The 13,462-nt window shown below is 26.6% G+C and overlaps 1 protein-coding gene across 3 annotated transcripts in view; it reads right to left on the bottom strand.

The window, feature by feature from the left end:
- Window positions 1-423: 423 nt before the first annotated feature.
- Window positions 424-13,462, bottom strand: part of LOC118201042 (uncharacterized) — a 100,365-nt gene continuing 87,326 nt past the window's right edge. For 2 of the 3 annotated variants that reach the window (XM_035373061.2, XM_035373060.2), the window contains exon 8: window positions 424-13,029. In XM_035373061.2, coding sequence (XP_035228952.1) covers window positions 12,965-13,029 — 65 coding nt within the window. In that variant the 3' untranslated portion in view covers window positions 424-12,964. The remainder of the gene's footprint in view (window positions 13,030-13,462) is intronic. The other variant, XR_004760187.2, reaches the window with a different exon arrangement.

Here is a 13,462-nt window from a genome sequence, read left to right as displayed (position 1 = left end):
CATATTGCCAACAGCAACTAGCAAACGCTATTTCTAGCACAATGCCCTACAAAAATAAAATATTAAAAGGTTTAATTAAATGCTTAGATTTATATTAGCATTTCATATTTTGACATACTTTAAAGTTCCTTATATCTCTACCACATGAAATAATAATAATAAAACAAAATGTACTAGGGCTCTAATTAGCCTTTACGTAAAACAAATCTGCATTTTTAATGCATTCGCTGAGTAAAAAAAGGTAACTCTTTTAAAAATATGCCAGTTTTCACTATTTAAAAAAGACACCTTATTTAAACAATTACAAATCAGAATGTTGATGCAAGTTTTATATATTCAAATATAATTCTTAATAGCCAAAAGTCCATAACACAGTTTAGCTGCAAGAAATCTTTTTTTTTTTTTTTTTTTTGTGTGTGTGTGTGTGTGTGTGATGGTGGGGGTACGGTAAGATATCATGGGTACACATACGAGAATAAAAATACAAATAATGGCGCTTTGAACAAAAGAACCATGTAACTACTCGATAAGAGGGAGATATGTCTTGCAGAAATTTCTTACACATTTATTAATTATATAAAAAAGTATAAAATATATATATACAGATGTACTAATCCTCAATTCTTTTAATGAAGGCTATAAATATAAGACTTATCTAACAGCATTAAATTCAGATCTTACTTTTGAAACAATTTAAGGAATTTTTTTTTGCATTTAAATGTCACGCAATATTTTATTACCATTTTTTCTAGCAATTGTACAATTTATTAAATCTGATTCATCAAAACAGACGAATTCTTGCTTAAGTAATTTTACTCTTCCCTGTTAATAACAATGATTACATCAGTTACAAATGAAATCTTACTAAACACACTATTTAACTAATAATTATTATTATACATATAATTAATTATTATTAATCTTATATAAATTAATTCATAATTACATTATAAATGGAATTTTAATAAATAAATTTTGAATTTTTCCAGAGACACATTTTTTAATTATTTCAACCACAAGTAAATGAAGATATACATATTAATAAATACAACAAAAGCAGTTCAAATAAAATTCAACAATTATAAAAAGAATGCATATTTCTACTCAATTTTTTAATAATACATTTTAAATAATTTTTGGATGTATTTTTACTATCATGACAATGATATGGAATGAAATAAACATTAAAATGAAATGGTAAAGATGAAGCAATGTAAGTCATTGAATGTTTATGAGTCATCAAAACATCAGAAAGTCTACCCGTTATTAAATATGTTAAATATATTGAAGTATCATTAGCTAAATACACAGCTAGATCCAATCTACGAATGTATGCAGAAAAAAATTTACTCAAAAAATTTATTGCATTTTTTGCAACAGTTACTGATCAACACTACAACCTGTTTCACAGCAGCATTTGCAGATATTTCAAGACATTTGGTTATCTTGTTTTACAAGAAAGCTTTAGAAATACTTTAATAATTGACATAAAACTAACATATTCTTTCCACTTAATGACACTGAGTCATATATTGCAATGATCTCAAACTGGCAGCCCCTGAATACATTTTAGTTCTGTATTTGTTGTAAATGTTGTGCCAAAAGTTTGCAGATTGATAAGGTTACTGAAACAATAATTAAAGCAACAAATTTTATATGCGAATGAGCTCGGAATCATTAAATTTGTTGCATTGCTTGAAGAAACAGAAAGTGAGTAAGTGAGCACAGACAAATTATTTAGTGTAATCAGCTGAGGTAGTAATGTTTAAATGAAATCAAAATTTTCATGTCACAAAAATGAATAAATAAAATAACTGATGAGTTATGTAATGACACATGGATAAGAGATCTAGCATTTCATGTTGCTTTAACCAGGCATGTAAATTTCTCAATAAAGAACTGCAAAGGAAAGAATAAACTTAACATTTGACATGGATACTTGTATTAAACCTTTTAAAGTTAAAACGGAATTATGAGAAACGCAGTTTGAATCAAAATATTTCCTATATCTTAAATCCTGCCCTATCCAAAAATATGCAAGAAACACTGTTATGACAAGAATCTGAAAAATAATAATAATAATAATAATAAAATTTCAATCATTTGTGATCCAATTTTATATTACCAGCATTACAATTTAAACGAAAGTTTTTTAACACACAAAGTTTACAAATGAAGCTAATTACCTAACCAGGATGACACCAATCTTATTCAAGGATTTAAATATACAGATTTGATTTGATTTAATTTAATTCATACTTGTTAAAAGATAAAATTGTTAAAAGATACAATTTATTAAATCTGATACATCAAAATAGACGAATTCTTGCTTAAGTAATTTTACTCTTCCCTGTTAATAAAAATGATTACCTTCATTTATGAATACCTTCATTTACGAATTTTTAAATAAGTATAATCACTTTATATGTGAACAGTGTTTTATGCAGTTAAAAATTAATGAAGTCTGAGAAAAGAATATGACTGATAGTTAAAAATCCAGAATCCGTGATGAAGAGAGTTTCTAGTGCATCTTCTCAGACTCAAATTTTATCAGAACCAAATTGCCATCAGGTGTCCAAATGTTGTAAGAAACAAAGTAAGAAATACGAAGTAAAAAGCAAGTTGTAAGAAGTTTATAATTCTTTACATACAAATATTTTCATTTTTTTCTGCATGTGAAGGGGGGAAATTAATATATAAAAGAAAGGTGTTATTGTTTTTTCTCCTGTTTTGCCACACTTATGTTTCCCCAGTAAATTTTGGAAATTTTTGTAAAATTTGTTAATTTAAGTTGTTTAGTGGTTAATGTAGCATATTAGAAGTGTTTGAAATAAATGCCAGTTTCCTATTTTAGACAGAAAATAAATAAAAATTTATATATATTTTTTTTTTTTCAGTTAGAATTATTATTTATGTTTAGATAAATATCTGTAAGGGTACACGCACCTAAAGAAAATGGAAAAAAGAATTTAACTGAAAGAAAGAAACTCATTTTTTTAGCCTGGAAGATAAGAAAAAGATTACAGGTCTAAGAAATAAAAAGCATGGGAGGGGTGGGGGATTAGAAACTAGAACTGAATATCAATGAAATAAATTTTCAGGTATGCCCTACTCGAGGTAAATTAAATTTTTAAAATATAATTTCAAAACATATTACAAACATACACTATATTTGTCGTACTATAAAAGGGTGATTAAACTATAAAAGGGTGATATGCATACATTAGTTGTGTATATGGTGCAATATAAAAACACACACATATATAAATGCACTCGCATTTTGTTAAAAAAAAAAATGTGGCCTACAAGCTACCTTTAGATTGTGCATTCGACCCACATGCAATTTGAGTTTGAGAGCACTGATATATTTACAAAGTTTTAATATTCTTCAGATTATTACAAGAAAAATAATCTGAAGGATTTTATTACAAGAAAAATAAAATTTTAGAGAAGTTACTTCAATCATTTTGCAGAAAAGATTATAAATGTTTTCCTCCATAATATTTTAATCACAGAATAAATTCAAACACTCTGGAAGTGATTATAAAAGGGTGGGAAAAAAATCACATTTTGCATGAATTGATTTAGTACATGCTTTTTACAGGTTTTTTTCACACATCATCTAATCAATACATGATCATTATTATCACAATTTAATATAAAAAAGACAAGAAGTTCTAAATATTAATAACCATGTTTGAAAACAATAAAGTTACAGCAAAAATATACATCAACTGCTAATAAAATATGTACTCTCACCATACAGATTTAGTATGGTACTTAATTAATCAACATTGTTGACATAAATTTAATAACACAGAAATATTAAGAAACGTAAATTCTTTGATTTAACACTATATGTAAATTGCTTGACATGTCACATTTACAGCTTACACAGCAAATAAATCTTCATACCCTAAAACTGTTCAAAAACTGAATTTATACCACTATTTTCTAATATAACATAATTATGAATTTAGGTACATGAAATTTAAGGTTCAACTATCTAACAAAGCATGTTAGACATTGCATTTAATATATACAGTTAACCTTGGATGTCATTATAAGGGTCGAAGCTCTTATCATTCTTAAAATGCAACAGACTGGATCATCCAGAAAGACATACAATTTTCCAAATCACAAGATACTTCCTTCTAATTATTTGGTTACTGCTGATAAGAAGTGACCTTTACCAAAGCGGATTCTTAAATACAGTCTTTTCTGCTTGCTTAGCATATACTGTGGCATAATATTTTTCAGTACATTGCTAGGAATAGAGAAAGTAAAAGTTTATATTTGTCACTGCAAGCTCTTATATAATAAAAAAAGAAAGAAATATCAGTCAGATTTCTCCTAAAATTTGCGCTGTATATGAAAAAAGTGTGGTTTTTGAAATAGTTCAAAGGTGGTTCGATAAGCATGGAAGTGTCAACCTCAAAGATAATGCATGCACTGGATGACTATACTCTGTAAACAAGGACTTATTACAAGAAGCTACAAGTAAAAATCCACATTATACAGTTAAGAAACTATCAGACAGACTGAGTTAAGTATTAATCATATGAAGAAGATTGGGTATGAAGGTCACTGCAATGTATAGGTAACCATACTTTAATAGGAGCAAAATATGCTTGCTCGAGTTTTGGCATGTGATTCTTTCCTACTGATAGAAAAAAAAAATTATGGAAGATAATCAAACAAGAAAGATAGTCAAAAAAGATAATGAAAAAGTCCCTTTTTTATAACACCTCATTACTGGTGAAGTGGATAATATACAATAATGTTACAAGAAAAAGAACCTTCTTTAATGGCATCGAAAGAGGGCTGCATACCCAAAAAAAGTAATGCTTTGTGTATGATGGGACTACAAGGAATAGCATACTATGAATAAGTGCTACCAAGTCACACAATAACTTCTTCAAAAAAATCTTCAAATGGCAGTTTTAAAACCAGAAATCGATAAAAATGCCCAGAACTGACCAATTGTTAAGGTGCCTTGCATAATGACAATCCATGGCTCTAAATTTCGATGAACTTATTGAGCATGACTGGGATATTCTGTATCACTTCCATATTCAATACACTTTGCCTTCATGGATTTCCTCTTTTCATGTCATTTCAAAATTCTCTCTGAAGGGCTTGCGTGTCACTTCTTTTCAGACTGTCAAACAGCACCTCAGTAATTTCTTTACACATAAAAACCTAATGACTTCCTGACATAGAGATGACAAAAAAAATCATAGAATGAAACATTGTTTATGTGACTCAATGAAATTTTATGCTTTAGTACTGCTTCATTTACATTTATCATCAAAAAAATGCAGAACTTTCTGAATGATCCTCTATATTTCTACATCCCAAAAAAATTATAACTGTTAACTGTTCCTTCCAATTAAAACCCTTGCCAATTCCATAATAGTCAATTTAAACAAACTCTACCAATTATATATAATAAACATTATTTGTTTGTTATTAAATAAGCTAGAGGAAAGAAAATGTTCTTAAGAAATCATAAGGAAGAGTAAAAACAATACTGTGGTGTACTTACTAACATCAAATGTTTTTTGTTTGCAAGATGAGTCATTTGTCTATTCCCGTACTGATATTTTCTTAGCTACAAAATATGTATTTCTAACACTACATATCAAAAATAAAATTTTATAACAGATGCATACATATTTTAGAGTAGCAAATCATAAAAATGGATTATTACCTTTATATTTTATGCATTCATAATATTTCTGAGTTATTTAATTCATGTAAATATTTTTTGAAACTTTCATAAACCTTCTTAATACAATTATGTGGTAAGAAACATTTTGCATAAAAATGCAATCATGTAGTTCATATTTACATCATTCAAGAGTTAACAGTATTATGAATTCTTCTTGAGGGCTACCATGTATAGTCATTCAAGATATTTCTTCAGGTTTTCAAGAATCTCAGTTGTTTATTTAAAAATATTCATCCTTAAAAAACTGCACCCCAATTTTAAAAATAAAATTTATAACACTAAAGGAAAATTAAGGAGTACAGAATCCCACTGTCTTTTACTATCAACAGAGTGCAAGAAAAAACAAAAATCTATACTTACTTCACCATCATTATGCTTTGTTTTCAAACATTTAAATTCCCTCTCATTGCATACCTTAATTTAATTTATCATGCAAAAATGAGACTGTTATACATAATAAAATACACACAGAAAAAATAAAACATTCAGAATGCTTAAGGTGTGCTTATATGAATATAAAAACCTATTCTTTTATTTTATAGGTTTATGAAATAACATATATTATGGTCAAAATAACTGTAAATATGTATTAAATCAAACGCATTCTATTACAATCTAATCATTTAAAATTAGGTTTAATATTACACATAGCTTAAACTACAATAAAATGTCTTCAGACTATTCTTTCAAAAACGATATAATACAGATACATATATTTTAGGCTTAAATTTTATTAGTTTTTAAATAATTAATGAATTTCACAATGAAGAATTTTTTTAATAAAATTTTTCATTAAATGCAGGTATTTTTATTGTAAATTAATATTATAACAGCTTTAATATAACTGATAATACTTACTAGCATACAATTATTCATGGCTTTCTCTATTTGTACAAGCATTATGGAAATAAACTGCAAAGTGTAAAGTAGAATTATATACACTGTACATCCAAAAATATTCTGCTTCTACAATTTTTACATATTTTACACTAATTTTCTGATAAAGAAAAAGACATTTTACTGGATTTATATGTATTTATAACTATTCAGATGCAAATTCTGCATATTATACTTATTATTTAGGTTATAAATAATATTTTATTAGTTATTCTATTCATGTGCAAAAGAATTATGAAACATTTAAATCTTTTTTATTATTTAACACAGAAATCTACAAAATGTGCCTGTTCACAAGTTTACCAGTTAAGAATTAAGGGAATAAAAAAATATATATTGCACTGCAAAACTACTAAACATAATCACAGTTTAGAAATAGTACAGATAATTTTTTCGAAAATAATAGTTTTGGTAAAACTAAATCAAGTAAGGAATAATATAAGAGAAAATAAACCAAATATCACACACAAACTTTGCATTACCACTAATAAAATAATTTCTTTTTCTCATTCAAAATGCACTTAAATTTAAAAACACAGATGATTTATGCCTTTGCTACTAGCTAAGTTACATGTTATGCAAAGAAAGTTTCTTTCAAGAATTATTTCTTTAACATAGTTTATAGCACAACATACATATCTCAGTTAGCTATTAAAATATAAATATTGTACTCTTCATTTTGTTTATGAGCTTTAAACATAAACTTGAGTTATAGTTAACATTAAAAAAATAGTGGAACCATAAATACAACCATGAAAAGTTTAAATGCATACTTTAATTACCTAAAAATGTCAAGAAATTTGTTAGAATATGTATAAGAAAGTTAAAATATATCATGTATGAAAACTATAACTATTTTATAGTTTAGTTCATATTACAAACTATCACACTACAATGTATATCACTTTTCATCAAAAAAAGTTATTAAGAATGTTTGGCATTCAAGTGCATCATGAATATATATGTATTAGACAACCATAGGATACTGCTCCAGTATTAGCTCAAATACATATCTTCTCATACTGCTTTAAAATCACAGAATTTTCTTGTAAATCATAAAATAACAGTGCTTCTCAACCAATAAAACTGGAATCCTATCAAAATAAATAAGAGCTTATATAAAAATATCCAACAATAAATCAGATTTTTACTTCTCCAGTTCTTATTTACAACAAGAGCATGCATGCACAATTTACCAAGATGTGTACATTTAAACATACCAAAAGATAAGTAAAACTTGAAAAAACGTTTCCATTACAATTTACAATGGAACTTGCATAAATAGCTTTTATAAGCATTTTAGAAAAATTATCTGTTAGTGTAAAATAGCAAACTGAAATTTAAAAACAAAATTAAATACAAATAACAGAATATAACATTTTAAAATGCTCGAATTATTTAGCTTTAAAAATATTATTTTCTAATGGAGGAGGGGGAAGTCTTTTAAACATTCAGTTTGAAATAAACATTAGAAGATCTTTAGCAAACTGAAAAGCTGAACATGTTCTAAAATTACATCTAATGCAAATATTGAAAACAAAAACAAATAAACAAAAAATTAAGTACTTCTTTAATATTATTCTAAACAAAATATCCTCTTCTTTTACATATTCAAAAAATAAAATCCTTAAATAAGACAATGAAAATTTGTCTATTCTCTTTATTAGTCTAGAGCCAGTTCAATATAAGCTTTATAAAATTTGTTCATTAAAAGTATCTAATCTTATTACCCAGGAATTTTGCACTTTTCAAATACACACATTGAGAAAGAATGGAAGAAAATCAAATCATTAAAAATGCAGATATAATTTTCCAACTGCAAATGCACAGCACAATTTTAAAATGAAATTCAAATAAAATCACAGAAGTTATGAACGGTTGTGAAATACTGCCCAGAATAATAATTTTGAATAAAACAAGCATACAAAAATATAATTTGTACTATATTAAAAAAAAGGAACTATATACAATGAAATTAATCAATAAACATGAAACAGGCTTCAATTGCATCTTTTTAAAGCTAAGGAGGAATGTAAAAAATTTTAAAGCATAATACTAATAATACATAAAACAATTTCTAACAGTTTCAAAAACAGATGACTACAAATGCGAAAAATAATTAACTAGGAGATTGTAATAACTTCAAAGTACAGGAAGCAATGATTTCTCACAGAAGTAACAAAATATTCAAAATTAGAAACAATGCATTTTACCAACTTTTAATAAAAATTAGCATAACTGTTTTTTTAATGGAAAAAAGTGCAACAAATTAAAAAAAGTTTTGAACTAAAGCAGAAGAATTATAGTAAAATGTGAACAACAAACAGATTTCCCCAAGAACACAAAATGAATTCATTCCTTAACTAGCAATCAAGCATACATCAATATTTGACCATTCATATTCATTCAAGCCATGAATGAATGAAATGTACTTCAAATTTGTACTTATTTATTTTATACTCCTAAAGAGAAATAATTATTACAGATAAAATTTAATTATTTGTTTTATTCAATGTTATCTTTTTCAAATTTTACATATGTTTTTCTGTTAATAGAGCACAACTTAGAACCAAACATAAACATAATGTAAACATAAATGTACAGTACTGCTATACATATCTGTAAATATTTAATTCATTTTTACTGCATTGTTGTAATATTGTAAAATGATTTATTTATTTATGTTCTGCTTTTAGGGTCTATTTTGCATTTGCAGTCAAATGTTATATATATATATATATATATATATATATGCTTGTTACTTTTATGGACTTGCTGATCTTTCAGTTCACGGTAAACTTACGATCCTGGCATACATCTTTATGTAATAAAATAGAACAACTAGTTTTTCTTCTTCTATTTAATGTACATCAACTTAAAAAAAAAGGGGGGGGAAGAAAGAAAGAAAAGAAAAGAATAAAGGCTGTTTTACTTGACCCATTACCAAAACTCAACTTTCATTTCTCAATCTCAAAAGCACAACTTAGATATATATATTAGATTTATAACTAGTATTGTTTTAAGATGCAAATTTTAACACAGAAATCAGACTTTTTCTGAAATAACATTCTTATGTGTTTTTTTTCTTCCATATTTTGATTCAAAGGCTCAAATTATGTCTGAATATTGTATGAGAAACTTCCGAAGCAATTCAAAATGTAGTTTGGCACCCCTTTTTTCCTTTCTGCCAAGATTAAGTCACTTGGCAAATTTCTCAATTTATCATACAAGTAGGCAAAGCAATAATCTGGTGTTTCACATAGATTTTAACCAAGACTCTACTGATTTGAGGGTGAACAGGCACAGAAATCACCCTTGAAATCAACAGAATATTGTTTAAAATCTATGCCCGAAACAAGATTACTACATTATCTAAAGGTATGTTTTACTTTGCTATGTTTCTCTTTTGTCAGTTTACGTTAACCTTTCTACTTTGCCTTTTATCCTGTATGTGCAGAAAAAATTTTCTCATTTCTTCTTTCTTGGAAATATTTTTATGTTTATGTTACATTTTTAAATCAAAATGTTATCTTTAGATTTTTTTCCTGTTTAAAGAATTTTATTTTAATTAGAGTTGCGTGGTTGAATTATAATGATTCAAATAGTCTTTTTAAAAATTTCTATTCATTCATTTGCATTGTATACTTTTAAGTTTGTTTATTCATATAAATGAAATTTTTATTTGATTTTACACATGTTAACAGCATTTCTTTCAAAAGAATTCTTTCTGGTCCAGTTTTAAGTCACAATGCTCCTGAAAACTTCATTCTGCATTGAAAGAGAAATTACTGTAAAGCATGGGTAACACATCTTTCAATGGAAAATACATACAAGTATACAACAGTACATATTTTATACGTATCACAGAGAAAAAGGAAAAAAAATTACTACATTCTAGTAAATTTTTGCCACAGTTAATAATTTCTGTAGCAAAAAATAGCATGTTTCATTTACAATATTTTTGGTCTATTGCTCAAGTATTTAGAAATAAAATATGTCTGTGATACAAGAAATTTCATCATGCATAAAATGAAGGTAAGTAAAATTGCTGATCATAAAATGGCAAAGGTAAAAATTTACTCTTTCTCTGTTTTGATACACCTGGGTGCCTAGGTTGATGTCTTATCCCAAATCCAACATAATTGAAAGTTTTGAAATATTTTACAAAGTAACTTATTTGAGATATAGTATTTTTTAAATTTAAATTTTGAAAAAATTCATGCACTATAAATTCAAGCCTCAAAGCTATCTAACTGAATCTACGTTACCAAGGTAATTTTGAATCAACAGGTCTTAGTGGTGAACAAATGCATACAATACACACAAATATTTACTACTAAACATTTATCTACTAAACGTTCTGTATTCACTACTAAAATATTATGTGTTTAGTAGTGAGTAAAAGTTGCCGATAGGCAGTGCTGCTAGCGAGTTTTTTTTTCTCGATCTACATATCATTATTGAGTACTTTTTTTGTCCTGTGTAATTGCTGTAACAGAGCTTAGAGCAATGTGATTGAGAATTTAAAATGTTTAGAGGCCTTGATAACTACGAAATGGTTAATAAATGAATGATAAAATAAATATATTGTGATGATAATCTTTGTTGTTAAAACCAAAGTCAACCAGCTCCTGAATACAGTTCACCGAATAACATGACAAAGCAAATACAAAAATTCAGACTTCATGATTACATTTGTATTGAGAAGGAACATTGGCCTTTTTTTATTAGTATTGTTCTTATAATCATAATTATAAATTCTGATTTCAGAGTTACTTATAGTATGTAAACGAACATGAAACTGTCTGGCCAGATGAAAGTAAAAACTTCAGCGGAATTATGCCTAGTTCCGCATGAATTGCATTGTTTCTAATATAGTACGGTGTGTTTGTAATTAGCCGCAAAACAACATTCTGGGCAGTTTGCAGATTTTTACGTAGAGTTTTACATGACTACGCCCAGACTACACAAGCATAACAGAGGATGGAATGCAAAATAGATTTACAAATGAGTAACTTATTATCTATACACAGAATGCTGTATTGGGCAATTAAGGGGTTGAAAGTTTAGCTTTACGAATCTGAAACTTCTGAATAATAGAGGGATATGTGGGGAGCATGTAAGAGAATTTGTGAGAATCACCCCAAGATAAGTGACTTGCTTAGCCCAGGGCAGTGAGGTTCCACAAAACTGCAGGTTCTGTTCAACTTTTCTCTTCTTAGTGAAGACTATCGCATAAAAAATTTACTTTTGCTAAAAAGAGAGGAAAAAAATTTTAACTTTTGATTAATATTCTTTATCCATTTATTTAAAAAACAGCTTTTTATGTAAAAAATAACTTCTACATATAAAATTAATACATAATTATTATATATCATAAATAAAAACAAAAATAAAGAAATTCTATACACCATAATCCTCAGCAAACGTTTATTTGGAAATTTAAGGTTAAAAATAACTATTGCAGTTCACTGAAGATTGCAACAAAGTGCATAAACCACATTTGGCAATACAATCACCTATAATAAATATAATAAATTGTAAAACGTATCAACATATAAATTCATCTTTAGAAACTTTGAATAAAAAATTCTAATTTCTTGCAAGTAAACTTAGAAATACATCTATTTCTGCTTTAAGAAAATGATATCTTTTATAGTTTATAATTCAATTTTTTTTTTTTTTTTTTTTTTTTTTTTTTTTACTTTTAAAAATTATTTTAAGGTGGAAATTTATAAAAGAAATCAGGAAAAAAGTATGAAAGTTATTGGATTAAATCTAAATTTCAAATTATGAAAGGAGAAATTAAGTTTAATTTAAAAATTGATAATGACAGAAATGAATTTGAATGATTGATGAATGATTAATGAAATTGATAAAAACAGAAATATGTTAAAAAAATGCCATGTTATTTCAGAAAATCCTATTCTGTAAAGATACATAATATGCTATATCTTAAGTCATGTTTTCAAGACTTGAAAAATGCAAGTTGAATAGCAAGTTCAATTTATTACACCCTTAACCCAATACCAACAAACAATTAAAAATGATCTTATTCTCATTACAGTAATCCCATAGTACAAAGAATACAAACTGGTCAAATCTCAACATATGCTTTTAGGAAGTTTTCTAGTTTCATACATATAATATTTTACTTGTAATTCTTAAACTTCATATAAAGCAAATGGCAGTTTCAGCTGCATATTATACATATGATACAAAGAGTTATCTACTGAATGATACTAAACCATTGCTTCCAAAACCATATAAAAATAAACTGAAGTCACCAGTATCATAGGAGAAAAGGAAATAAATAAAGTCTTTTCTAAAAATTTATCTAATGTGAAGATAGTGCAATGGGCTATGGCACGTTTCCAGCAATTTGATGTAGTTTGGTTCTAAAACAAAAAAGATGCGTTAGTTATTACAGATACAAATGTAACAAGAAATAAAATGCTGGAAAACTAGTGGCAGATTTTGTACTTATAAAAAAAGTACATATATCAAAAAAAAATTTTAATTTTTGCATAAAAGATTAAAAAAATAAAGTATCTGTTACATGCAATTAAGCATAATACTTCCTTTATATGTTAATATAACTATTATCATAGTGAATCTAAAGCTAATTGCATCAACAATAAATCCAATATGCTTAAGCCAGATACTCCCATTAAGGTCTTGATCAAACACAACAGCTGAGGATTGAAATTTGATTGAATTTCATTAGATACACTGGAAACATTTTAGCTATTGTTAATTAAAACATAAAATAATAATATTTTTATTTAATAAATATGTGGATAAGCAATATGATAGGATCAAAACTACTAT

Source organism: Stegodyphus dumicola, chromosome 8 (genome assembly GCF_044657685.1).
Source record: "Stegodyphus dumicola isolate Sdum_Otavi_A_Nest chromosome 8, ASM4465768v1".
In the NCBI taxonomy this organism is placed as follows: Eukaryota; Metazoa; Arthropoda; class Arachnida; order Araneae; family Eresidae; genus Stegodyphus; species Stegodyphus dumicola.
The sequence above is the reverse complement of the archived record's forward strand: the minus strand, read 5'-3'. Positions and strand labels throughout refer to the sequence as shown.